The following is a 27,896-nucleotide window of genomic DNA, read 5'->3' on the forward strand; positions in this document are numbered from 1 at the left end:
TCCTTCTCCATGAAGAAAATTCCAGCCCCAGTTGGTGATGTGGAGGGACGAATAAACCCCTTACGGAGGTTTTCGTCTCTGTAGTCCTTCAGTACCCCTAGCCCCCGCTCTGACAAGGCAAATATCCGCCCGAAAGGTATTTCAGACCCCGGGAGAAGATCAATTGGGCAGTCGTAGGCTCAGTGCGGAGGAAGAATATCTGCCCCCCGCTTACTAAACACATCCAGGTAACCATGGTAGGCCGAGGGAATTACTTGAGCCAGTTCTGCATCTGCATCCATACACAACAAGGCCTGCGGAGCCAGGGAAGTCTTAGGGAAACAATACTGTTGGCAGTAGGGTGACTGGAAGTGAATTGACCCTGCCTTCCAATCAATCTGGGGATCATGGGCTCGTAGCCAAGGAAGCCCCGGATAATTGGGAACAAGGGGGATGCAATGGCATCCAGGCGAAGGAATTCCTGATGGTGGTTCGCCACTGTAGTGCGAATAGGTGGAGTTTCACGGTCTGCTAACCCATATCTAATACAGGACCCATCGGCCAGGAAGATTTTTAACCCAACCTCCTTCGTTTGTAGGGGGATCTGCTGCTGGGCTGCAAAGTCTAAATCTATGAAGCAGCTACATGCTCCGGAATCAACAATTGCTGTTGCTGACACAGTTCTCCCAGGAAGCTGAAGTGAAATAGGCATGGCCAGATAACTGGTGTTGCTAGGACCATTGGGGGCTACCGCAGAAAAAACAGAGGTACACTTACCCATCTTGGCAGGACAGGTACGCACCACATGGCCCGCTTCCCCACAATAAAGGCAGAGATGGTTTACCTGATGCCTCTGGCATTCTGTAAGTGTTAGTGAAGGCCGCGTCCCTCCTGATGGCCTAGGCTCAGGTGCATCTGTAGACTCCTGGTTCCGGTTATCCCAAAAAGAATTAGGCTGGGCCAGAGCACGAGGTGGTCTCCAGGTTGGTCTCAGACCTTGGTTGGACCTTTCCCGTCTGCTTTCCCGCAACCTGCGATCGATTTGGGTAGCCAAAGTTATCAAGTCCTTCAGAGTATCGGGTATGCCTACTTGGGCCAGCTTGTCCTAAAGTGACTCGGTTAGCCCCATGCAGAATTGGTGACGCAGGGTCGCATCATTCCATTGAGTGTCACCACTCCAACACCTGAACTCAGAGGCATAGTCTTCCACTGCTCGGTGACCCTGCCTCAGAGTGTGTAAAGCCGTCTCAGCCGCAGCTGCCGGCTGCGGATCGTCATACAATAGTGCCATCGCCTCAAAAAATACCGTTACTGAATTTAAATGCGGATGACGGGTCTCTAATAGGCGGTGGGCCCAGCTCTGGGGTTCATCCTGTAGTAAGGAAATGATGAACCCTACCCTTACAGATTCTGATGAGAATGTCCATGGCTGAAGGTCAAAGTATAGTTGGCATGAGTTGCGAAATGCCCTAAATCTGCTTCGATTCCCATTGAAACGTTCCAGTGTGGGGACACGGGGTTCCAGTGCGGGTATTGAGACCACTGTTCCCACAAGAGGTTCCCCAGAATTCCTGGTCAGTGTGGCTAAAGTCTGAATGCGGTCCTCCAGATATGTATAACCCTCCTGTAGGGCTTTAACCCCTTGGGTGAGTGTCACCAGGTGTTGGCATATGTCATCCAAAGGGGAAGCTCCCCTTCCAGGCTCAGTCATGGCCGCAAGGTACTGTCATGCACCGCCTGGCGGGATCTCTAGTGACCCACAGAATGGGATTCCCCAGGACGCAGAGTCTAAGCCCCAGTCTGCCTTTTCACCAGAGCCTCTGATGGTGGTGATGGACTTGGCGCAAGACTGAGACCAGGTCGCGGTTCCTGAGTGCACCCAACTGTGGTAGAGGGGTCCCGCTGAGGGTATGTGCCAGGGGTGAGCCTGACATGAAGAGTTTGACAAGTCCTGGACCCATGCGGGATGGATGATAGTCAGGAGTATGCGTGGTCAGACAAGCCGGGTCGGTAACGGTGGAGACAGATCGGTACAGAGCAGTAGGCGAAGAGTAAACGGGTCACGAGCCAAGGTTCAGCAACAGGAGGTCCAACAAACATAGAAGTAAGCAGAACAGTAGTCAGGGATGAGCCAGGAATCAGAGCAGGAGATGGTCAACAGAAATCAGGACAGGCAGGGTCAGCAACGAGGAACTTACTCAGGAACAGATACACAGGAACTAGACCTTGCGGCAACCTGATCACCACCTGGCTAGTTTAAATAGCGCGCCCTGCACCATCATTGGTGCCAGGCGCGTGCGCGAGTGCGCAAGCGCGGCCGCAATTGCCGCTGCGGGGGCCCAGGTCCTAGTGCCTGCACATTGGTGCGCCTAGGCAATCTGCGCACGTGCAGACCCGTGCGCCGCGGCGAGCCCCGCAATCCCTGACAGCAAGTAGGCCAGAGGATCTGTCTCCTGGATGCGTATCAGGGCTTCCTGCATCTGAGGAGAGTCTCGGCTAGTTACAGGCACTCCGGTGCTGGCCTGCTCAGGCGGTGGTGTGACAATACCATTCGGTGATCCTCCAGTGTCAGTCTCTGTATGCCCATCCTGCGAGGCCGTCTCCGAGCCACTGGGAATGTAGGTAGCGGGAACCCCGTCATGTTCAAGTTCCCCCGAGTTCTGATCTGCTTGGATATCATACTCCACTAGATCACTAATCAAATCTTCATGATTTTTGCGACCGACGTCCAATCCTTGTGAGGCATATTCCACACTCAAATCGCTTTTGCTCATTTTCTGCTGCACCAGGCATAATTGTAAGCAACAATAGAATAGAAAGTAGAAAAAGGAAGGAGCTGTTTCTCTCTCTCTCTCTCTCTCTCTCTCTCTATAAAAATATGCACCGCTTGTTTCTAAGGACTGTTTCCACAAAGATTACAATCCTTCAGTACAGAGCCAATTTTTAACCCTGCACTGAAGCTCCTAATGCAACTATCCCACGTATGCTGCCAGCCAATATGTCACAATCCCACGATCGCTGCCACCAACATGCGACGATCCCACGATCGTGACGTCCAAATTGTGACGAACGCGGCGTCAGACCCCAGCCCTTCTCAACAAACTCGTGACCAAAAGACTAGCCAATATAAAACCGCGATTTCACGTGCGTAACAATGCCACACCTAGCTGCACCCTGCACAACGATTTTCCAGCTAATGGACCACAGATCGATGTACCGGCAGCCTGAGCAATTGTTACTGGGTCAGGTTAATTAGCAATTAACCCTTCACACTGCCACCACCTCCTTTTTGTAGAGAAAGAGGAAATTCGGCAATATCAGCTATAACACTATAATGATTGAAATAATCGTTCAAGGGTCAAGGTACTTGCCATTAAGCCTTGGATGTAAGCAGATCAAGTTTCAAGCAGAAGGGGCACGGGTCTCCCCCAGGTGGTATTGATGTTCAAATGGGAGACGTCTTCAACTTTTCACTCTTAGGCCTGACAGCCTATTTTGTGGTCCCCAGCAGGGGGTGTCTCTGAAGTCCAGGGACCAATACCCCGTGTAGGGTGTGGAGGTTGGGATGTCGACCTAAACTGGAGCCAAAATCTCCCGTAACTCATATTTTGGCCCATAACTTCCCATCTGCACAAGTGACATCCCACCCTCGGGTAGATTATTAGGCAAACACGTCTGAGGATTGATTAGAGATGAAATATGTAATTCTATACTGAAAGGTTCACAAGATCTATTTCTCTGCTTTCCTGTGTGTCTGAGACAAGGTGAGTGACCCATCAAACTGTTCGCCTGCTCATCGTCCATCTGACAATATGTCCGGTTTTTATGTAAGTCTCTCATATTCCAAGATATGAGACATAGGGGAAAATGGATTTTGAGAAGTGTTATCTGATTCTGTCACCTATGCTGAATTGGGTTTATGAGGTCGGAATCACTTTCAACTCTTGGGAAAGCTTGCCTTATCTCTTCCGAGGTGTGAAATGGCACAGGTTCTAGGACAGCTAGGCCCCGGCTCCCTGGGGGGCATTTATAGCTCCTATGACCCTCCTGTGACATTTTTTAACACACACATACACTGTCACTGTGCCTTTCAGAGTGCGGGGGGACAGGAGAATGAGGGGAGAAAATGGAGATTCTTAACCGTCAGTCTCTGGTGCGCACGTTTGCGACAGTCCCCTCTGCGGGATGCCGATTACCGGCTCTCCTCTCCTCTCGAGCTGTCAGTTTGACAGCTCGTAAGGAGAGAAATGCCGATAACCGGCATTTCCCTATTTACATGAGATCAGCTGTGATTGGACACAGCTGATCACATGACCGAGCCGACATCTTTGGCTCTTTCTATTGATCGGTGATCCGCTGTGTCCAAGGGACACAGCGCACCAGCGATCGCCGCGCTGCGTGTTCCCGGAGCCTCGCATGCACGGTTAGAATGGGAGGACATCATATGACGTCCTCCCAGAACGGGAGAACCGCCTTGTGCCCGTCATTGTACTATATGGCGGGCAAGGAGCGGTTAAACAGTGCATTGAAGTCAGGGTTGTAAGTTGAAGACATCCTGTAAGGACGCTATTCCACTGCACAGCTTGATGTCATCTGCAAAGACTGAAATGCGACTTTTAATCCCAAACCTTATATCATTTATAAATATATTAAAAAGTAAGGGTCCCAACACTGAACCTTGGGGTACACCACTGACATCCCTAGACCATGCAGAGTATGAATCATTAACCACTACTCTTTGACTACGATCTTTTACCCAGTTTTCTATCCATTTACATATGGATTTTTCCAAGCCTGAAGATTTTACCTTACATGTTAGCCATGTGTGGGGAACTGTGTCAAATGCTTTTGCAAAATCCAAGTACACCAAGTCCACCACCACCCCTCTGTCCAAGGTTTTGCTCACCTCCTCATAATGTCTTTTTGTATTATTGTTAATATATATTATGTTCTAGAGACTATAATCTAGAGTCTCTTCTAGAGTCTCTAAAAAGTAGAGACTTTATTATATTCCATAACCCCTGAGGAAAGAGCGTCTATCTCTGAAACGCATTGGGTGAATGGACTACTGAGAGCATATCATATGTAATGCAATTGAGATTGGGATTGTAAGAGGTTTTGTGTTTTTATGCAAACATTGTAAGAATAAATAAAAAGAACCTTTTATTTAACATTTGTCATGCAGTGCCTTGAAAGTCTCATAGGGGAATTCCAAGGTATAGATGAAACGTATTCCCTTTCTTTCAGAGAAGCAATAACTGACCACGCAGATTCCATATGAAACTTTGTAACTAGAAAGTACTTGTTTAGGTATTTTAGGTTCAGGATAGGATGCATAACCCTGTTGGGGTTTATTATCTTGAACAGGTTTGAATAGAATGCTTTGAACCTGTCCTCCAGACCTACTAGAACAACCACTCCATGGAGCAAAAGATGGTTCAGGGCCCAACTGCCATTGCTCTAAAAATCTTGCATTTATTCAAAGAGCACAGTGTATAAATTGCAAATACAAAAAGTTGATGTGTTCCAGCCTACAATGCTTTAGTCATAACTCCTGAATATTAGCTTGGCAGCTAAAGCCTGGGTAGAACATTGAGGTACTCTGCAATTTGAAGATGTGGAAGCCCATGGTGAAGGGAATTTTGGAATCTTTCCCCCATGACATCTTCAGTGAATTTGTGCCTCACCAAAGAGAGGTCCTGTTTTAAAAGGGCATGGGTGGGAGGCATCTTTTACAGGTAGCCTCAGCGAACCAGGCTTTGAACCACAAGATTCTGTGCATGTGAACAGAACTCAGCCATTTTGGAGATCTGTATCATGTGATTAACAATAATACTTGTTCTAGGGCATTAACACAAAGGAGCAAGGCAAAATGTAACTGCTGTAATAGCCAGGCCTGAGAGTAAAATGAACCTTTTTAAGAGCATCTCAAAGTTTCAACAGAAAGAGACTGAATTGGCAGAGTCTACCACCGGTACAGATCACTATTTTGTGAACTGTTTTTCCACTGGATAGACCTCAGCAATGATTCCCGGCGGGGTGAAGATCTTTCTTTATAACCTAATCTTCATAGAATGCCCATTCTATTTGTTCATAAATGGGGAGTTTCTTTTTAGACTTAGCAGGTTAGCAGGTCTCTTAGTACCCAAAGGGGCATGGAAAAAATTCAAGTGTGGAAATGCTAAGGCTTTTGCACACAGCATAAGTAAGTACATCAACATCGACAAGCATATTGTGTGAAGCTGTATCATCAAGTGTATAGGATCCTCGTGGTAAGAAATCTGTGGCTTCCTGTAACTCTTTCGGCTTCCGGGTTCTCCTCATTCCCTTCTACGTCCATCTCTTCTACAGCAGGCATATCAGGATCAGAATCAAGCAGAGACAGTTGGGGTGGAGAAGAAGACTTGTGCTTTTGAGTTTTGGTTGCCTAAGGAACAGTGACATAGTTGCAGCAAAATCTCCCTTAGTCAGGTAGGCCATGTGTTACATGCCCGAAATAGAACCAGAATCAGTGAGGGTATTCCCCTGGGGTGGGGGGATTACTGACGAAGAAGGGTGAAAATGGGGTAAGCATGTCAGAGAAGTATGCAGCAACCCAGTGGTGACCATCCTGTAGCAAATTTCTTATGGTAGAAAGGCGAAGGGGGGGGGGTAGCGCCTGAGTACCTTTATAAAGGGTTCTAAGCAGATGTGGCAGTGGTGTGATGTACCTGGTTATCCAACTGAGACTAAGCACTGAGTGGTTGAATTCTAGCATCAAGTTTGAAAAAGGGGGGCACCCAGCGAGCATGTCTGCAATAGCCTTCTCAGTGTCCAATCCAATAAAGGTACCAGCCTATGACCAGGGCCTATGAATATGGAGCCGGTGTCCTGTACTGTAAGGGCTCATTCACACTTGACTAATTTCTAACTCTTCCCAAATGCCCCTATAGCATTTGACAGGCATTAGACAGGCATTTTGGAAGCATTTTTAACACTCCTCAAACACTCCCAAAACACCCTATGCGCGTATAGGGTATTTAATGAAGTTAATGGTATTAACGCCATAAAAATGCCTCGCAAACACCCCACAAATGCCTGCCAGGCGTTTGAGGAGTGTCACCATATATTTGAATGGGAGGCGTTGAAAGGCTTCAACTCCTCCTGACATTGACTCGAGGTGTCAATTTTGCCATGATACTAATGCTTCAGTGTGAACAGCACTCTGTGCTGCCATGTGTATAATTTTCAAAAAGCGTTAAAAATGCCCCTCAAATGCCTGCCTACAAAGCTAGTGTGAACTTAGCCTAAGATTACAATGTATATGCATATGGTTATCGACCATACAGTACTGATGTATGTATCAAAACCTACTGTACGCATATTGGGGTCCCTGTACTTTAGTGAAAAATTCATAATACAAAAATGTGTCAAACTAAATTGCATTTTTGCCAATTTCTCTGCTAATTATAAAAAATATATTCAGGGTATTTACCTATATTCAGGCTACTTAATGATGGCCTCTTATATGCAAAAAATTGTGTGAAAATAGTTTGGTGTGCAAAGCAGTTAATGTGAATCTAAACCTTTTTTTTTTTTTCTTAATAACAAACTTGCTATACTTACCTGATCTGTGCAATGGTGTTGCAGAGAGCAGCCACGATCCTCCTCTTCTGGGGCCCCTCCCCCAAAGAAAGCCTCTTGCATACTCACTCCCGTATTTGCCCAGCCCCCAGCTTCCTCATCATAGAACTTGATTGACAGCAGCAGTAGCCAATGGCAGAGCAGAGAGCTGGTGACTGCACATTTTAGTGAGGCAGGAGGAATACAACATTTTTATATCTCCTTTACACTGTTGATCTGATGCAGAAAGCTGTATCAATAGGTACCAATAAACAGGCCTGCTTTTCAATCTGAACTGATGACAATGTAACTGGGAAATTTCAACTCAAATTTCCCATATTAAAGGGTGTCCCTTTTTTAATTTAGAAAATTTTGGCATGATGAGCACATAATTGGAATTAAATTTAAAAAAAATTATTTTCGGAACAGTTGATATGGATGCTGTTATTTTAAATTCTGAGAATACAAATAAGGTTGACACAAAGTGATAGACAATACAAATGAAGTTTTAATGGAACACCATAGAGGTTTGATGTTAGGTAGGGCTTGAAGTTGCTAGGTACCTGCTGCTGAATCGGAGAGGTCAGTCTCTGTGTTTGTAGCTCCTCCTCATTTTCAGATACTAAATCATCTAAGAAATCTTCTCTGTCGCTATCCTTCCATTTTCTCCCCATCTAGGATGAACCATAGTAAATGAATGTGATTTGTCGAGCAGATTCAGAGATATATCATATTTTTTAAAGGGATGTCATGTTTTCTCAATGAATATAGTTATTGAAATCTTCATAAAACTTTTTGAAAGTGTTCATATATTTAAAGGATAAGTTCTCCTTTGGGAACATGTTACATGTTCCACCCGCTTTTAGGGTGGAACATGTACCATGTTCCCGATCTTGCAGCCACCGCTCGCTGTCCCCCTCTCCCTATGACAGAAGTACCGGGAGAAATTCCCCATACTAGCTGTTTCTTTTCAAAAGCAGCGTGGCTATGTAGGGCTCCGCCCACATGGCCACGTCATTCATTCATAGTCCTCTGTGAATGAATGGACTGCAGGTCTCAACAAACTGTAGTCCTCAATAAACTGTGAGCACCATGGTAGTTAATTGATTCTTCCTGTAAGACGTATGTACAAGCAAGCAGATACATTGACAGTCTGCAGGAGACCTGCATGGCATCAGCTTTCTGCTGAAAGCTGGTGCAATGCTTTAGAGGCTTCTAACACAAAAAAATAATAAATGCACTTTTTTTTACCTGCACAAAATGTGCATTTATTATTTTTTGTGTAAAGATGAGCTTATCCTTTAAGGGACCTTTCAAGCCCTACTCAGACCGCCTGCTTTGTCTGAAGTAACAAAAGTCAGTATCAGAAAGAGAACTACTTGGTAAAGAGGTGCAGTGCCACCCTCTTGAAGGTTGCTGGATTTTTGGATCCTCCTTAAGCTCTGCACAGCCAAGCAACACGCATTTTTCCACACTTTCTCCCCAAGTCAGTAAAACAGTCCTTGAGTTTAGTTTTGTTGTTTTTATTAAGTGTTAAGAACTTGGATGGGGTCTAGGAGTATATGGAATGCCCAAGGAACTGTAAAACCCGAGGACAACTTTTTAGCAAACACTGTACACATTGTAGATCAAAAATCAGCAACAGTCTTTATAATGAGCACTGAATCCGCCCTTTGGCATATGTCCTCAGACCCCAGATGAAACTCTGCTCATCCACCCGAAGAAAAATATATTTTAAATATACTTTAAAAATATTCTTCCAAAATGTATTGACATATATTTGCAATACTACAATTTTGGCCGTATTCAGTATTTATATATATATATATATATATATATATATATATATATATATACACACACACACATATATATATATACACACACACAGTATGTTGAAATGCTTTTTTTTATACTTTACAAAATATATGAAAAAAATGTTTAAAAACACATTTTCAAATATACTGTATGTCTTAGAATACATTTTAATCTACATTTTTGGAATGCATTTACACATATATGTAAAAACATATGTTAAAATAACTTTTTTATATGTTAAAAACAATCTGAAGAATATATTATAAAAAATATATTTTTAACAATATTTTTCATATATTTTGTAATATGTAAAAAATGCATTTCAACATACAGTATATATATATATATATATATATATATATATATATATATATATATTGAGATATATTGAATACTGCCAAATTGTAGTATTTCAAATATATGTCAATATATTTGGGAAGAATATTTACAAAATATATTTAAAATATATTTTTCTTCCATGTGGGCCTGGGTTTCCTGAGAGTATCCCTGGGCAAGGGATTCCAAATCCACTGTGAAGCAGTCCCAGATGAGGACTACGGTATTGCATCTGAGCACCCTCTCCCTTTTATGGCCCAAGGGGTGTAGAAGTACTCATACTTTTCTGTCCTATAGCTTAGTGGGTTGCAGCTGCCTTCAGGCCTTACGCTGGGCTGGCTTCTTCCCTGCTGACAGGCTGTCCTCCCTAGGAGACTGTAGGGTAGGGAAGTGGAGATCCTTCTATCTGGTCCAACCTGTAAGTACGTGCCCCCTCCCTGGGGCCCCATCCTAGGCTCCATACTCTTAACACCTTCCTTATTCCATCTTCCACCAGATCACCAACGCTCCCCCACTGTACAGGCTCTCTCACATTTAAGGGTTGCTCTTAGCCACCATTCCCGGACTCCTGCCTGGGGATTGGACAAGTTCCTTTAAACATGCAAGTCTAGGCCTCCTCCCCTCCTCTTCTAGAAAGTTCCTCCAGTTTCTAGAAGAGTGGGAGGGATCCAGAAGCTCTGACCTGTAGAGTCTCTCAGCCTTACCTGATGTAACCTCACTACCTCACTCCCAGTCTTATTCATCCCAGGCTTCTAACAAGCCTCTAACAAAAAAAAAAACCCTGTCTAGAGGGCGCTCCATCCACTTCACACTGACAAGCAGCCATGTCCTCATTGGCTGGAGAACAAAAATAGCTCCTGAGCCCAGGAACAGGGCATCCCATATATAAAAAACAGGGAGGGGAAAAGGGAACAAACTTGGAAGGGGATAAATACAAATAAATATGGCAGTAGCAAACATATAATATGTACACTTTACACATATACATTAGCAATATCAACATATTTACACTCTAATTACAGCTCCCCGCAACTAGCAACACAAGAAAAAACACAACATATGTACATTAATGCACATTACTGGGGATTGGCCAAGTTCCCTTAAACATGCAGGTCTAGGTCTCCTTCCCTCCTTTGCCCCGCTTCTAGAAAGTTCCTCCAGTTTCTAAAAGGGCAGGAGGGCTCCAGAAGCCCTGACCTGTAGAGCCTCTCAGACTGACGGAAGGTAACCTCACTGCCTCACTCTCAGGCTGACTCATCCCAGGCTTCTAGCAAGTCTCTGACTAACAAAAGAAAAAAACTATCTACCTAGAGAGCACAACCAAAATAAAGTTCACTTCCACTTTGCTGCTCAGAAAAGTCGCTGTAAATGGCACCTGGGCTTCCTAGCAACAGAACTATGCCCATATTTGTGTCGTACATGACCTCATGTGCCCATTAGCATGAAGTATTTGAGTGCAAGGACTGTGACATATTTCACTGTGCAAGCTTAGGTTTTAAGCCCCCTCCCCCCAGTTAAGGTTTGCTAGACCTATAGTTCGCCGCAGTAAGCACAGCACACTGCCTTATTATTCCCCTCGGGGTGCCCTGATTGTACTTTTAGAACTCAATGTCTGTATAATGCCTTGTACAGAAAAGAAATCAAAGCAAAAACCATGAATGCTAACCCAAATAATAATAATAGGCACCAAGGACAATGAAGTATTTTGTTAACAATGCAGTTACAGATAAACCTCAATGGTATAAACAAAGGCATCTTCTTTATTCCATCAAGTATGGCTAAGTTTTTTTAAAGCGATTATTAGAACTTAGAACTTCAGTAGCAACTTGATTTTCATTTTGGTTAGAGTGGGAAAAGGTTAGAACAGCTGCCAGGTTTTTATAGCTGTGTCTTTGTCAGGGCAAATTCCCAATTCCTTTTGCTTTCTGTTGCTCAACGACAGGAACAGTCTTTGTAGTAGAATGGGGAAGTGGGAAAAACTCTCCCAAACATAGATGGCAATAAAAGCCTGACAGATTCTGGTCTAACATTCCACTTCAATTGTGGCACTAGGTATGACTCATTGTATTCCAGCAATGCATAAAGATAGAAAGAAAATTTAATTTAAAGTGTTACTAAACCCATGACCCTGCATTCACTATATCTGCTCTTTCATAGAACATGGAAAAGCAAGTAATTTAGTAAATATAAACTGCTAAATAACTTTTCTCATCTGCAGTATATAGCAGTCTTGTGACTTCTATCGGTGTTTGGCTGAGAACTGGTTAATCTTGTAGCAGGAGTTTTCATTCTCCCCTGACTGTTTTATGCATGACCCCTGATCCTCTGTCCGGACAGCACTGATTGGCCCTGGACTGATATCATGCAACCTCCCAAAAAAGAAAAAAAAACTCTAGTAATACACGCCAAACAGAGCATGTGCAGACTTGCCACTGCTGCTCTGTACTGTGGCAGATTGACTGGGGGCAGTAAAAGAATGGGAAGATCAGAGAATACAAAATCAAACAGCTTTTTTACACAATGCGGAGGATTAACCCCTTAGGTTCCACAGTGTGTATAGCAATCATGCAATACTGCATATAAAGACTGATTTTACTGTTGTGGGTTTAATAACACTTTAAATAGCTCTGTTTTCTAAATTTGCCATCCTCATGGTTTGAGCTTTTATTAGTCAGCAGATAAATCTCAGATTTTAATGTATTTCGACTCTCACCTCAGTCTCTGGACGAGCAACTAACAAGGATATGTTTGTGTTTTCTTCCTGTGTTAGTATGGCCACTGCCTCCTCTTTGTTTTGGACATCCATGCCATTAATCTAAAAGAGGAAACTCAGTAGTCATAAAACTTGTAATGGTATGACATTTTGTAAAAGATACGGCTATACAAAATCTTCAAGACAAAGTGTGAACACAATATTTTATTTATTGTCTAAACCAGCTTTCTTTAACGAGGGTGCCTTCAGGTTTCTTCAAGGGTGCCAACATTTTAAAATGGGGTGCCTTGAGATTGTGCAGATTTTAAAGGGTGCCTTTCCTGAAAAGAGGTTGAAAAACACTGGTCTAAACCATCCCACCTCCCTTTTACTATGGAACCATCAGATCTGGTTGGCTTATATAAATCAGCTAAATACTCAAACAGACACACACTGCTTGCGGTTGGCTGTTATAATGGTATCTTGGCATTCACTCTCATCTGGCTGTTTTGCAGGTTAAATTTCTAAATTAGTAGGTAAGCATGCTTATCTAGTGAATGGTCCCAAATTGCAACCTGTGAAAGAACGATTGCTGCCGCAGCATTCAAACAATTCTGTGAAACTTCTGAATTTCATAAATTCAAAACCATGCTTGCTTCTTTTCCCACGACAGTGGGGTTGATTTACTAAAGCTAGAGAGTGCAAAATCTGGTGCAGCTCTGGATAGAAACCAATCAGCTTTCAGTTTTTTTTGCCAAATATTAATTTCACAAACTGTGGTGAGAAGCTGATTGGCTACCATGAATAGCTGCACTTTCCGGTTTTAGTAAATTGACCCCAGTGGTCCTACCTGGTGAAAGCCCTTGTGTGAGCACTACCCTATGAGTGGGAAAAGCTTCACATGTTCCCACATATCCAGATTTGAAAGGGTTTTTTACAATGCCTGCATGTTTTACAGTGTCGTATTTGTCTACCTGACCAGAATGCCAGTTGTAGGGGTCACAAATAGAAAAAGAATTGCAAATCCTTTAATGAGAAGCAGCCTAATTTGCACTCGGATGCTGATTCCTGTTTGTTAAATCCCTCTCAGAATTTATAACCATGTAATAGACCAGCTACATCAGTGACCTACCTGAAGAATTCTGTCTCCTTCTCTAATTCGGCCATCTATCGCAGCAATGCTGTTTGGGTTCACCTGTAAGACATTTTCACAAACTATAACTTCATATTCCACTGTAGAGCTGTGGTTTCAGCCTGTTGTAAAACTACATGATTGTTCCTATAAACCAACAGAGATAAATGTGTATTGACAACTGAAGTGTCAACAAGCTTGAAAATTAAAGCTCAACTCCAGGTTTTAGTTAGTGTCAATGGGAAGTGCATCTGTTAGTGAAGGAAATAATTGGTGTGGAAAAGTTTGGTCTAAAAGAACTTTCATGGTGCCCACATGGCAGCATACCTGTGATAGAGCTCTGCCTCCTAACCACTCCCTCATGACCAGTAAATAGCATAAAAAAGGAATAGACAAGGTACACCCACATTCTTTCTTTTTTCCTCATACCTCCAAGCACCAGTGAAGAGAAGCAGTATTTGTCTCCAACCTCTGCCTTAGCACAGTATCCATCTGGGTTCAGCCTCTCCCAGTGCGTGGTCCCAGTCCTTGGGCTGCTAAATGTACTAAATAGATTGGGAGACCCTTCTTTTAGTCTTGATGGGGCCTGCAGTGATTCCTCATTAGGAACAAAATCTGCCTATTGAATTGCTATCTGCAGTGTTTGGGGTGGCCAATTGAATGCTAGTTTTTCCCCTTTATCTTTCTTCTCTGCCATAAAGATCAGTTGGCTTTTTCTACCTTTAGAATTTCCTTTATTTTTCCCCTGTCTGCTTGGTCTGTGTCCCTGCTGTCCTGCAGCATTTCTCTGCTGCTTTTCTGACTGTTGCCTGGCATCCCTATTGGAGAAAGGTGGAAACATGACTCTTCCTTTTCAGGCTGGGGCAATGTTGATGTCAGTAGGCCACTTTAGCATGTGCACTGGTGGGTGGAAGTGGCAGCCACCATCTTTGCTATGGGAAAGGTTACCCACACTTACTGAGGGAGGGAGGCGAGTGTTTTTGCACCTATGGTCTTTAAAAAGCTTCCTGGGTGAGGTTGCATGAGTGTGCATCTGCCACTAGGACTCTACTGTTGGCTCTTGCTGCTTGGGTTGTGTTTGGATTGGATTGCCTGACCACCTCCAGGTGGATCCCTTGGGTGCCCCCTCTCTGTAAGTTATGCAAGGGCATATAAAAAATAAAATAAAAGAATGAGAATAGAGAGAGAGAACATATATAACAAGTAGTATATAGGAGAAAATATTTTTATTGTTTTTTTAAAAAAAAAAAAAATTCTATCCCTGATTCCTTCCTGTTACTATCTTTCTTTCCAACTGGCTGCCTTGTTGTCTCCTCAAGCCATGAGTTAGTCACCGCTTACACAAAAAGACCCTCAAATTCAAAGGTAGGGGACCAACGATTGGTAAGTTTTCAGGTTTAAAAAAAAAAAAGTGCTGTCTAATGTGGGTCACTTTGATCTTTTTCAGCCCCGCAGGCTCATGCTCTCAGACATCTAGAGCCAGGTAGGACAGACAGTCATCTCAGGAGCGTAGCCCCAGATGCCTCTCCCATTCAAGGAAAAAGTCTAAGAAAAGACATCATCCTCCCCAGAGCAACACTGACGCCCAAGCAAAAAGTCCTGCTGGGCCTGTGGCTGTCAAGGTCCTACCTTTCCTCAGGGCTTGTGCTGCTCCATGTGCTGGCATCCATATTAGGTGTCTGCAAAGCATTGTGGGATCCGTTATGCTTTCAGTCCTCTGCGGCTCCTCCTCCAGGAGGTGGCGGCTTATCACATATAAGTCTACTGGTTGTAGCTGTCCATTGTATTCGTGTCCTGTCTGTTGCACAGCAGCAAGCTCCTGTTTAGTTTCTCATTGCTCTCCTGGATACCGACTCGGCTTTGGCAAGACTCCTTCCTGGCTTCTGACCCCGGCTCTGGCGACCATCCTTCCTGGCTTCTGACCCCGGCTCTGGCGATCATCCTTCCTGGCTTCTGACCCGGCTCTGGTGACCATCCTTCCTGGCTACTGTTCTACCAAGTCATCCGCTGTTGCTGTTGGACTTGCATAGACTGTCTTGTTTTTGTATAATAAACCTACCTTTAATTGCACCTCCTTGTGTGTCTGACTCCTCGCTCCCTGACAGTGGCGCAGTGCCTATGCCTAATAATTTGGTATGCAGGGACTGTTTGGAAGAGCTCTCAGTCAACAGAGAACAAGACACTGCTCAGGTGACTTCCCTATTAAAACAGGTAGTACAGGATTGCATTTCTGAGCTCACTGCTGTCCTCCCAGCTTGACATCCCCCCAATTGTACTAGCCAGGAGGGTCTGCCAGAAGAGCAGCCTGGCACCTCGGCAGGTAGTGCTAATCCTCTTGGCAGGAATTCTCCAGTTAGCGGGCAACCCGCTGATAATAGCAATTCCTCATCATCCCAGGAAGAGGATCCGGAACAGCTTGGTTTCAGATTTGCTTTGGTTGATCCGTATATTCAGGCAATTAAGCAAGCCATTGGATGGGAGGAAGAGGAGCCTCTATAAAAGTCTAAGACGTATTTTCCCTTTCTTCAGAAATCCAAGTATATAAAAGTGCAGCGCTAAAAGTATAATAAGATCAATACTAAATAATAAATGATAAAATATATAAAATAGGTGACAGTTTGTTATAAGGTGCTTGATACAGGGGTTAATGGTGACTTCACATTCCAGTGGTGTTTCGATAAATAGTAAAAATACGCACTCACCAGATGCGTATCTTTAGGTACGCATATAATCAGTAAAACCAGAGGTCCCCCTCTCGGGATGGGATGGATGAGTTGGGCCGTCTTAACGGACTCTCCTCCCTCTGGCTGGTAAGCAGCTGTAGGAACGTCACCCTAGGTCTGTGCAGATGGAAATTCAAGCAAAGGCCTCCTTAATGGATGGGCGGACGCTTGTCAGGTAACAGCTCCCTCCTCTGGATTGATGCCACAAGTACAGCTCCTGTATCATCAAATGCTGGGCTCTGGAAGTGAACATTGGCTCGCCAGGGAGTCAACCAAAAAACGGCCCATAGTGTAGTATTTTGTAAAAAAATAAAATTTATTAATCCACGTGGTAAATTTTACTATTTATCGACACACCACTGGAATGTGAAGTCACCATCAACCCCTGTATCAAGCACCTTATAACAAACTGTCACCTATTTTATATATTTTATCATTTATTATTCAGTATTGATCTTATTATACTTTTAGCGCTGGACTTTTATATACTTGGATTTTACGAGGTTTTATCTGGTTACCTTTTATGTGCATTAGCTGCTATACTATAGAGCGCTCACTGATTTTACATACACTATATTGCATACCTTTCTTCAGAAATGTCAATCTTTCTTCCCATTTATGGATGAGATTAAAGATGTAATAAAGCAAGAATGGCAAAAGACTGAGAAGAGATTCCCCTTGAATCATTTAAATAAAGATTTCATGGACAGGAAACTTGACCTGTATCTAAAGAGAACCGATCAGGCAACCGGGACAGCTTGTAGTCTACTGCTAGACCCTTACATCAGTGGCCAATGCATTAAGAGTCTGGACAAAAAACATCAAATCAGCATTAAAGGAGGGTGTCCCTAGGCCTGATCCAGGCTCTAGATGAACTTAAAGTATCGGCAGAATTTATTGGGGAAGCGGCTATAGATTCTATTAAATGCTCAGCCAGGGCAATGCTTCACTCTGCCATGGCTAAAAGGGCGCTATGGCTAAAGCCCTGGATTGCTGATACTTCCTCGAACAAAATTGGTGCAAGATGCCCTTTGACAGAAAATCGTTGTTTGGCAGTAAATTGGACACGGCCATATCAAAAGGTAACAGGAAGAAAGTCCGGTCTGCTCCTGCAGGACAGGAAACAGAGAAGGTCAAGGTTCTTCCCTAATAGATTCCATTCTGCTCGGTCCAGAGAACCCAGAGCCAGCTGTCAATCAAGTTCAAATAGAGTTTAATTTTATTAAATATATGATAAAGTGCTTGTGAGCTAAAATGTGGTATTTTATAAATGAATAAAGATGAGTGAAAGAACTACAATTGTGTTGCATCAACACTAAAACACATACTCATAAAAGTGTGCAAATAAAAGTAAAAAATGAAAAAAAGTTGTGTCGCGCTCCACAGTGAATAACTAATAACTAATAAATATATGTGAGTAAATATTTAGTGATATAATAATGGTATAAATGTCTAGAGTACATTTTAATACCAAAATAAATACTAGCAGTATCAAAAGTGCAAAAATTGCTATGAAAGTGCCTAAAATAGTGCTTCAAACGATGCTGAAAATCTTATAAAAATATTCAATTTACAGTTGCAAGAAAAAGTATGTGAACCCCTTGGGATTACGTGGAGTTTTGCATGAATTGGGCATAAAATGTGCTCTGAATGTCATCTAAGTCACAACAATAGAAGAGCACAGTCTGCTGAACATAATACTACACAAACATTAGATGTTGCCATGGTTTAATTGCACATAACATGTAAACATTCACAGTGCAGGGAGGAAAAAGTATGTGAGGGCCTAGCTTAATGACTTCTCCCAGAGCTAATTGGAGCCAGGAGTGAGCCAACCTTGACTCCAATCCGTGTGATGATATTGGATGTGTTGCTGACAGCTGTCCTGCCCTTAAAAAACACACACCTGTTTTGGGTTTACTGGTTTCAAGAAGCACTGTCTGATGTGAACCATGCCTCGCAGAAAAGAGCTCTCAGAAGACCTACCATCAAGAATTGTTGACTTGCATGAAGCTGGAAAGGGTTACAAAAGTATCTCCAAAAGCCTTGATGTTCATGTGTCCACGGTAAGACAGACTGTCTACAAATGGAGAAAGTTTAGCACTGTTGCTACACTCCCTAAGCAGGGACGTCCTGTAAAAATGACTGCAAGAGCACAGCGCAGAATGCTGCATGAGGTAAAGAAGAATCCCAGAGTGTCAGCTAAAGACCTACAGAAATCTCTGGCACATGCTAACATTTTCGTTGACACATCTACAATAAGGAAAACATTAAACAAGAATGGAATACATGGGAGGACACCACGGAGGAAGCCATTGCTGTCCAAAAAGAATATTGCAGCACGTTTGAAGTTTGCAAAAGAGCACCTGGATGTTCCACAGCACTACTGGCAAAATATACTGTGGACAGATGAAACCAAGATTGAGTTGTTTGGGAAGAACACACAACACTATGTGTGGAGAAACAAAGGCACAGCACACCAACATCAAAACCTCATCCCCACTGTAAAACATGGCGGAGGGAGCATCATGATTTGGGGCTGCTTTGCTGCCTCAGGGCCTGGACGGATTGTTGTCATTGATGGGAAAATGAATTCCAGAGTTTATCAAGACATTTTGCAGGGAAACGTACGACCATCTGTCCGCCAACTGAAGCTCCGCAGAGGATGGGTGATGCAACAGGACAATGACCCAAAGCATACAAGTAATTCAACAAAACAATGGCTGCAACAGCACAGAATACGCCTTTTGGAGTGGCCCAGTCAGAGTCCTGACCTAAACCCGATTGAAATGCTGTGGCATGACCTTAATAGAGCGATTCACACCAGACATCCCAAGAATATTGCCACACTGAAACAGTTTTGTGAAGAGGAGTGGTCCAAAATTACTCCAGATCGTTGTGCAGGTCTGATCTGCAACTACAGGAAACGTTTGGTTGAGGTTATTGCTGCCAAAAGAGGGTCAACCAGTTATTAAGTCCAAAGGTTCACATACTTTTTCCTCCCTGCACTGTGAATGTTTACATGTTATGTGCAATTAAACCATGACAACATCTAATGTTTGTGTAGTATTATGTTCAGCAGACTGTGTTCTTCTATTGTTGTGACTTAGATGACGTTCAGAGCACATTTTATGCCCAATTCATGCAAAACTCCACGTAATCCCAAGGGGTTCACATACTTTTTCTTGCAACTGTATTTCATAGAAAATCAAAAAAAAGTCCTCTTAGTGCTTGCAATCTCACTGTGCAGAAATAAATAAATGTGCCGTGATGATCTTGCTGTGCTGAGAAATATATATGCGCTCACCTCACATATAGCCAAACTGTAAAGTAAGGCTAATAATGCTTTTTGTCCTATATAAACCAGGTGGAAATCTCCATGCTGAGATGTATCCTGGAACTGGTGTATAGACTGCACTGTCACCCTTCTCTCACTGGGGGTCTCCCAAGCTCCTTCCTGGTCGCACTGTGCCTCAGTGGATGTATAAGGTTTTCCTCTCCTCATCCTGTAGGGGTCTATGTGCTGCCTCTACCTCTCCGTATGTTATGATGTCATGCAAGAAAATGTAACATTGTGCCTTATCCTTTTAATAAAGTGCTTTTATTATATGAAAACAATGTGCACTCACATGAACAAAAATCATAAACCGCTATAAAATTGCCTCAACCATGTGCCCATGCACTGTCAGTACCAGGGGCGGACTGACAACTCATGGGGCCCCCGGGCAATAGGGTTCATGGGGCCCCTGAGCCCTTGCCCAAACTCAAAAAAGCCTATGAAAAAGGTACCAGGGACATCTCATAGGGCCCCCTACTGACCCCAGGCCCTCGGGCAGTGCCCGAGTTTCCAAATGGTCAGTCCGCCCCTGGTCAGTACTCGCCGTGAATCCGAACGGTCATCGTGACATCAGAGCCCCTCCCCTACGCGTTACGCCACTGGGTCATGTGGCTTCATCAGGGGAAACGATTGGACGCCACAACGCTGGTATCCTTTATATAGGGTATCTAGGCGCCATATTACCTGAGTCCCCATGTGCGTGGCCATCTTAATGGGGCCAGTTACCACTATGCAATTGTCGACAATGCATTCCTCCGATGCATCGTGACATCGTTCCCTTAAGGGAAAATAGACTCAAGAAAAAAGAGCCCAAGTAAAAAAATATCTTAGTGCAACATTGTTTTTATTTTTATTGAGGTGCAGAGAAATAACAAAAATAAAAAATAAAATAAAACTCACATGAATTGCAAACAGCCTTGTGGCCAAAAAAAGAGAAGTCCATGTGGATGGAAAGGTCACTGAGGGCACCTTTCTGACATGTTTCGTGCAAACGCACGTGGACTTCTCTTTTTTTGGCACTAAGATATTTTTTTACTTGGGCTCTTTTTTCTTGAGCCTATTTTCCCCTAAGGCAGTGTTTCTCAACTCCAGTCCTCATGGACCCCCAACAGGTCATGTTTTCAGGATTTCCCTCAGATGAAACAGCTGTGGTAATTACTGAGGCAGTGAAACTGATCAAATCACCTGTGCAAAATAATGGAAATCCTGAAAACATGACCTGTTGGGGGTCCATGAGGACTGGATTTGAGAAACACTGCCCTAAGGGAACCGTTGGATACTCTCCAGAGCTCTAATCTCCCTCTGGTGGTCTCTGAATATATCACACACTTCGGGAAACCTGGTTTTAAGAAGTCTGAAGAGATCCTGGTTGCTGGCTCCCTCTGGTGGTCTCCAATCAGAACTCTGTCATTCAGAAGCCCTGCTGACGTGCTGTGATATATGCTGCTGCCAGTCAGAACACCCAGGTCCAGATGTTCATACCCAGATGGCCTCATCATTTTCATGCGCTTAATATAGCGCTATCTGGTTAGTGCAACCTATTCTCATTTTTTTACCACTGATGTCACGAATACCGTTTGCTCGCTACATATAGACTGTCACCTATCATCACGACTTTACCTATGGAATTGAATTTATGAACCTATTTATGCATAGTGACTTATAATAATTGTGTGCTATACAAAGTTTTGCATTTATATATGCTTAATATCATTTTTTGAGCGCTGCATGGTTTGTTTTATATATATTTGTCATTCTAAGAGGTTTTTCAAGGTTTTACCTTCTATTGCTAGCTGCTCTACTGTACAGATCTAGCGCTCATTTTATTTAGATATTTGCCACATCTCCAAGAACGTTTACCAAGGTGCTCATAGTTGTGCTAACCCCTCTCAGGGAACAAGCACTCTGGGTTCACCACTACCTGGACAATATTCTTCTTCTAGCCAGGGGTCAGGAACAACTCATGGCTCACAGAGAGATCCTTATAGATACCTTACAGAAATATGGCTTTATCATCAATCTGAAGAAGAGCCAACTCTCTCCCACCCAACAGTTGATATATCTGGGGCACTATTCAACACCGCCAACTACTCAACACTCCCACCAGAGAAAAGTCAAGCAGCAGCTTCGACATGCTTGTCAGCCTCCCAGTGCCTCAGCCAATAGGGCGCAATGTCAGCATGCATACCAATGCTACTTCGGGTGCACTGGCATCTTTGGAAGTTTCAAATAGGGTTCTTAGCTCAGTGAGATAAGAGTCTCTCAGTATGAGGAGGAGTCTGCGTTGGTGGGTGAAGAAAGAAACCCTGGAAGGATCCTGGCCTTTAGGTCCTTTGAAATGGATCACTGTTACTTCAGACGCCAGCAAGAAGAGGTGGGAGACCCACTGCGAAAGACTGGTGGCTCAGAGATGATGGAGGTTCACAGCCAGAGGTGTAATCTCAAACGTGTTGGAGGTTCGAGTGGCCTTTTCAGCACTATTGGCCCTGCACCACAAGATCAAGGGCAGAGCGGTCTTCTCCAGATGCACAACCGAGCTGCTGTCGCCTATATCCAACACCAGACGGGAACCCGCAACAGCATACTATTGAAGGAAGTGGGGCGGAGAGACATCTACAAGCCTTGAGGGCGGCATATCTCTCAGGGAAGCGGAATACGAAGGCGGATCAGCTTTCCAGACCACAATGAGTGGGCTCTACACCCCCAGGTCTTCGCTCAGCTTGTCCACATGTTAGACCTCTTCACCTCCTACATCAATCACAAGCTTCAGAGATATTTGACTCGGTTCCCACATCCTAAAGCCGAGGGGACGGATGCACTAATTTTTCCTCGGAACTGCAATCTGGCTTATGTGTTCCCTCCAATGGCTCTCATAATGAAGTTTCTCTCGAGGTTGCTGAGGGAGAATGGTCATTGCCATTCTTCCAAATTGGCCATGCAGGCGTTGGTTTCCCCTCGCCATCCACCTCAGCACTCAGAGGCTAATCCCTATCCCAGTTTGTCTTTTGTTACAGGATGGCTTAGTTCATCCGAACTTGGTCAGGCTGGACCTGCGAGTGTAGCTGTTGGAAGGGGGAGACTGGAGAACTTAGGGTGCTCTTCTAAAGTGATCTCTACTCTGCTGAATGCTAGAAAGCCCTCTACCAATAATATCTATGCAAGTATCTGGGACAAATTTGCAGTTTTCTCGGCTGGTCGGGCCTGCGAACCCACTTCACCTTCGGTCACAGGTGTTCTGCATTTCCTCTAGACTGGATTGGCTAAGGAGCCTAAGCTCCTTTAAAAGTTCAGATCTCAGGTATTTCACCAGTTACAAAGATTAAATGGGCTGAAGATCCACTGATAACAGTTTCTCAAAGCAGTGTTAAAGATTAGGCCTCTGAGAATCTTTCCCTAACTGGATTTATCCATTCTGCTTGAGTGCCCAGTCATTTGCCCCAACAGAACAATGCTCCATATGGGACATTACCTATAAAGCTGTTTTTCATCTAGCAATAACTTCAGGTGGAAGAGTGTCAGAATTGCGGGCTCTGGGGGCCTCGATTAGTCATAGCATTTTCTTCCCGGATTGTGTAGAACTAAGTCCTGTGGACCACTTCATACCTAAGGTGGCAACATCTTTTTATTCAACAGATGTTTTGGCCTTACCAAACTTTCCAGAGATCACACAGGAATATTGCATGAGCTAGATGTATCCAGGACATTATTTATTTATTTATCGAGTTTATATAGCGCCAAAGGGTTTGCTCAGCGCTGTACAATAGAGGGGGGGGACAATACATGAAACAGTACAGTAACATCAAACAGCACACAAGGGGTAAGAGGGCCCTACTCTTTCGAGCTTACAATCTAGGAGGGAGGGGGTAGAGGTACAGGAGGAAATGGCTGTGGGGGATGGAGTGGTAGGAGGAGGGAAGGGCAGCGGCTGTTAGGTGAGGGTGGGGTAGGCTTCCCTGAAGAGGTGGGTTTTCAGGGAGCGCCTGAAGGTGAGGAGGGAAGGTGACAGTCTGATGGATTGGGGTAGTGAGTTCCAGAGGATGGGAGAGGACCTGGAGAAGTCTTGCAGTCGTGCGTGGGAGTAGGAGACCAGGGAGCAAGATAGAAGGAGGTCCTGTGAAGAGTGAAGGGTACGGGTAGGGTGGTACCTGGGAATCAGGTCGGTGAGGTAGTTAGGGGCAGTGTTGTGAATGGCCTTATAGGTCAGAGTGAGCAGTTTGAATTTAATGCGTTGGGCAATGGGGAGCCAGTGGAGGGAGAGGCAGAGGGGGGTGGCAGAGGTGGAGCGACTGGTGAGGTGGATGAGTCTGGCAGCTGAGTTCAGGATGGTCTGAAGCGGGGAGAGTTTGCACTGGGGTAGGCCGGTGAGGAGGGAGTTGCAGTAGTCAAGGCGTGAGATAATCAGGGAGTGTACGAGTAGTTTAGTGGTGTCTGGGGTAAGGAAGGAGCGTATCTTGGCGATGTTCCGGAGGTGGAGCCTGCATGTATTTGTAAGTGATTTGACATGAGGTTGTATCTCTCTGCTACTGCTGCTTTTAGATCCTCCAAGAGGCTCTTTGTCATTCCAGCTGGGAAAAATCGAGGGAAGAAAGCAACTGCCAGAACCCTGGCTAGCTGGATTGTGAATCTCATTAACAGAGCACACAGAGCAAGGGGTCTTGAGCCTCCTCCAGGGTGATGGCAGCCTCATTCAAGAGTATCCATGGAAACCATATGCAGAGAAGCATCATGGTCATTTCCTTGTCAATGGTAGGCTTTGGAAGAAGGACTATACAGTCTTCTGTCACATTGTAAAATAAAGTCACTTTGTCATGCAGTACCCACCCTGCCAGCTAGTTATTTATCACAGGTATGCTGCCATATGGGCACCAGGAAAATGGAAAACTGTATCAAATACTTACTGTAATTTTCCTTTCCAGGTGCCCATCCATGGCAGCATACATGCCCACCCTATGCGTGTCGGTATATGACTAATTACAAGAATGCGGGGGACCCTGTCTATTCCTTTTTTATGCTATTCACTGGTCCTGAGGGAGTGGTTAAGAGTTGGAGCTCTATCACAGGTAGGCACCAGGAAAGGAAAATTATGGTAAGTATTTGATACAATGTTCTATTTTTTTAAAGTTACCTATAACCTGGCGTTTTTTTAAGGGCTGGTTCACACTATAGAAGGACAGTCTGGATGCATTCTGGATGCATTTCTGCATGTGCGTTTTTAAGTGCATTCTGTTGCATTTTTCCTCTCTTTTTTTCTTCATTTTAAATAAGGACAAATGTTTTTAGGTGCATTTTTGATTAGTTTTACTTTGTTCCAGTACAGTTCAGTGCAGAAAAAATGCAGCATGTTCGACTTTTTTTTCTGGAACTGGAACATACTGGAACTAACCACACTGGTGTGAACTATACCATTGGAAACCATATAACCTACTATGCATGCATTTTTTATACAGAAAAAATGTACTGGGCTACATGTGGTGTGAATCAGCTCTTAAAGAGACCCTGTTACCAGCTTACAAGAATTGGTTAATAATACAAGCTCTCCTAAAATGTAAATGTATACCAGTTCATCAATCCACTTAAAAATAAACTAAAGTGCAACTCTTATAAGACATCTTTGGGCATCCGGCTTCCGGGTCTTGGTCATTGGCCACTGCTACTGGCTGGGTGGGGATGACGTCACTCCCGCTCATGCACAAGAATTCAGAAGAGACAAAGCATGTACATTTCATCACATATGTCCATCAACACAGCAGTTTCTATAAAAGTCTGTGAATTCTGTTTGTGAAGTGCAAGTTTAGTGCTCAGTCAACATTTGTATTCAAGTGTCCACCACCCCATTTGGATGTAAACTTACTAAAAGATGTGTGACCTCTTAATTACTGAAAAAGGTCCAAAAACGCTTTATTCAGGTGTGCTGCTTTGTATCAAGATTGCTCTCTGCTCCTTCCTGTCCTGCATCAAGCTTTTCCCAGATCACCTCTCCTCCCCTCTGATTTTTTTTTTTTTTTTTTCAGTCGGAACACAAGTATTGATTTTTGAGACTGCTGTGTTGATGGACATTTATAATTAAATTTATAATTTTTAGAGTTTATTTAAACAAAACTTTACCTTCTACCCCCCCCCCTTTTTTTTTATTGTACCTATGTGGTGATGAGTTCTGCTACCTTGTGATATTTACCCACCCAGTGGATCCAGCGATGTCCAGCTAGGAGCTTCTTCTCTTCTGGCAGTGCTTCGTCCTGCGCCATGTTTCCCTTTGACATAATTGCTAGGCTTTCGGCTGTTCTGGGTTCAGCTGACAAGCCGAGTGCGCATCGGCCTAGTGCATTACACTAAAAAGCATTTATTAAAAAGGATAATAATAGGTATTGTACTTACAAATGACAATAATGTCAAAGCCACATCCTCAAAGAACAGTACTGTCCAATCCACACTACGTGACAATGGGAACCCTGGACTTCCAATGGGCTAACGTGTTTCAAACCCTTGACTCTTCCTCTGAGGTAATGCACTAGGCCGGTGCGCCCTCTTTTCTGTTTTCTTTGTATCCAATGCATTTGGACTTCCCCTGTCCTTTGAGGGCAGCAAGGCTTGCACTTTCTAGGACATTCAAGATGTGGCTATAGCCTATGTTGAGTCCATCCCCAAGCGCAGGAGTATTTGTATTTGCCATTTTCAGCTGATAAGCCTCCTGATGACGCACAGACAGGATCACCCCCTCTTTTGCTCAATGGAAACTTATGCCTCCTAGGATATGTGACGCACATATCCCGGTAGGCACAACGGGTAGTGTGTGCGTCATTCACCTTGAGGAGGCAGGGGGACTCAATTTACTAAAAAAAAGTAAAGATTTTCTAAAAAAAAAAGCCTCTATTTCAGCGGGGGGGGGGGGGGGGGGGGGTGGAGAGGGGAGATTTGTACTTCTGCATATATTTGCTTTTTGCACATTCTGTGGTATTTGTATTGAGAATGAGACACTAACACATTGTTGAATTTTTATATAGTTTTTATTTTCATAATACGGTTGCACTTTAGAATATTTTTAAGCAGATTGATGAATTGGTATACATTTGTATGAGTGGTTTCACTTTGAATTTTAGGAGTGCTGGTATTGGTAACTATTTCTGAAAGTGCCACTAGAGGGCAATAGCATAACAGCAGCTCCCTGAGAAATATATACAGCACTATTTTTGAAGCTTACAAAAATTGTAGGTAAAAGCTCAGGAAAATCAAGTATTTTAAATTCTTTCTTCTGTACGTCATAAGCCCTCTCCTCTTCCAAGAGTGTCTAATTACTACCTGTGCTGACAGCTTCTCTGTCCCTCCCCTTACCTCCCTACATAACCATTTATGTAGCAGCCAGGAAAGGAGTAAAGGAGACTACTACAGTTTCACTTGAGCAACAGCTTTTAGTCAGCTGGGGCTGTTGTCATCACAAGCAAGATGGAAGCACCCATCAGTACTCCCAAGGCTTTTAGTTGTCTAAAGAAGGAAGGTTTTTACAGGTAAATAACATGCCTAAAATACATTAAATGCACATACAGTCTTATGGGAAGACTGCTGTTGAAAAGAATGGTTTGGCAACAGGGCTTATTTAATATTAAATAATAATAAAAGTCTGAAGAAAGGAACCACCCAGAGGCATAAAAGTGAGACTATGCTTATTTAATGGAAGTGCTGCAGGGAAGTTAGAGCCTCATACCTCTCCTACATAAATTCCCAGATCTTCTTCATCATCTGTGCGGTAACAAACCGTTAGACCAAGCTTATCTTGATGGCTAGTTTTACATAATTCCACTTCCTGCAAAAGAAGAAGACACTAGCAACATAGCAATATACACAAGCAAATATAACAAATTCCCCATATTGGTGGAAGTGGAAACTAGTAGTAACAAACGTAGAGTAGTGCTGCTGCGCAGGATACAAAATGCCTGGATCACTGAGTGGAGTAAGGATGCCATAGAATGTTGGGAACAGAGTGTGAAGCAGTGTGGGATAGCAAAGCGGAGGAGAGGAAGAAGAGAAAGAAGACTGAATGCAGGGGGTCTATCTGACACCATGGGAACCTCTGAGCAGATGCTAGACCAGACCTGGGCAAATTGCTGTCCCAGGGCCACATCCATCCCTTTGTGGCCCTCAATACCTCCACTGTCAGTATACCTTTCTGAGTCTGTCAGCTTCCCCACTGAGGCTTCCCCAGGAAAGAAGCTAAGCCAACAACACATGGAGAATTTGTAACTGTATTGTCAGCAATGGAGCACAGCATGGTAACAGCTGATT

General features: G+C 43.8%; 1 protein-coding gene across 3 annotated transcripts in view; it reads right to left on the reverse strand.

The window, feature by feature from the left end:
- The window catches only part of PDZD4 (PDZ domain containing 4), a 470,425-nt gene that overhangs the window by 38,230 nt on the left and 404,299 nt on the right, over nt 1-27,896 (reverse strand). For all 3 annotated transcript variants that reach the window (XM_089660781.1, XM_089660783.1, XM_089660782.1), the window contains 4 exons: nt 27,319-27,417; nt 13,560-13,622; nt 12,449-12,550; nt 8,145-8,255 (listed from right to left, as the gene is read on the reverse strand). In XM_089660781.1, coding sequence (XP_089516907.1) covers nt 8,145-8,255; nt 12,449-12,550; nt 13,560-13,622; nt 27,319-27,417 — 375 coding nt within the window. The remainder of the gene's footprint in view (nt 1-8,144; nt 8,256-12,448; nt 12,551-13,559; nt 13,623-27,318; nt 27,418-27,896) is intronic.

Source organism: Staurois parvus, unplaced genomic scaffold (genome assembly GCF_062004578.1).
Source record: "Staurois parvus isolate SC_StPar_1 unplaced genomic scaffold, SC_StPar_1.0 ptg001272l, whole genome shotgun sequence".
Classification (NCBI taxonomy): Eukaryota; Metazoa; Chordata; class Amphibia; order Anura; family Ranidae; genus Staurois; species Staurois parvus.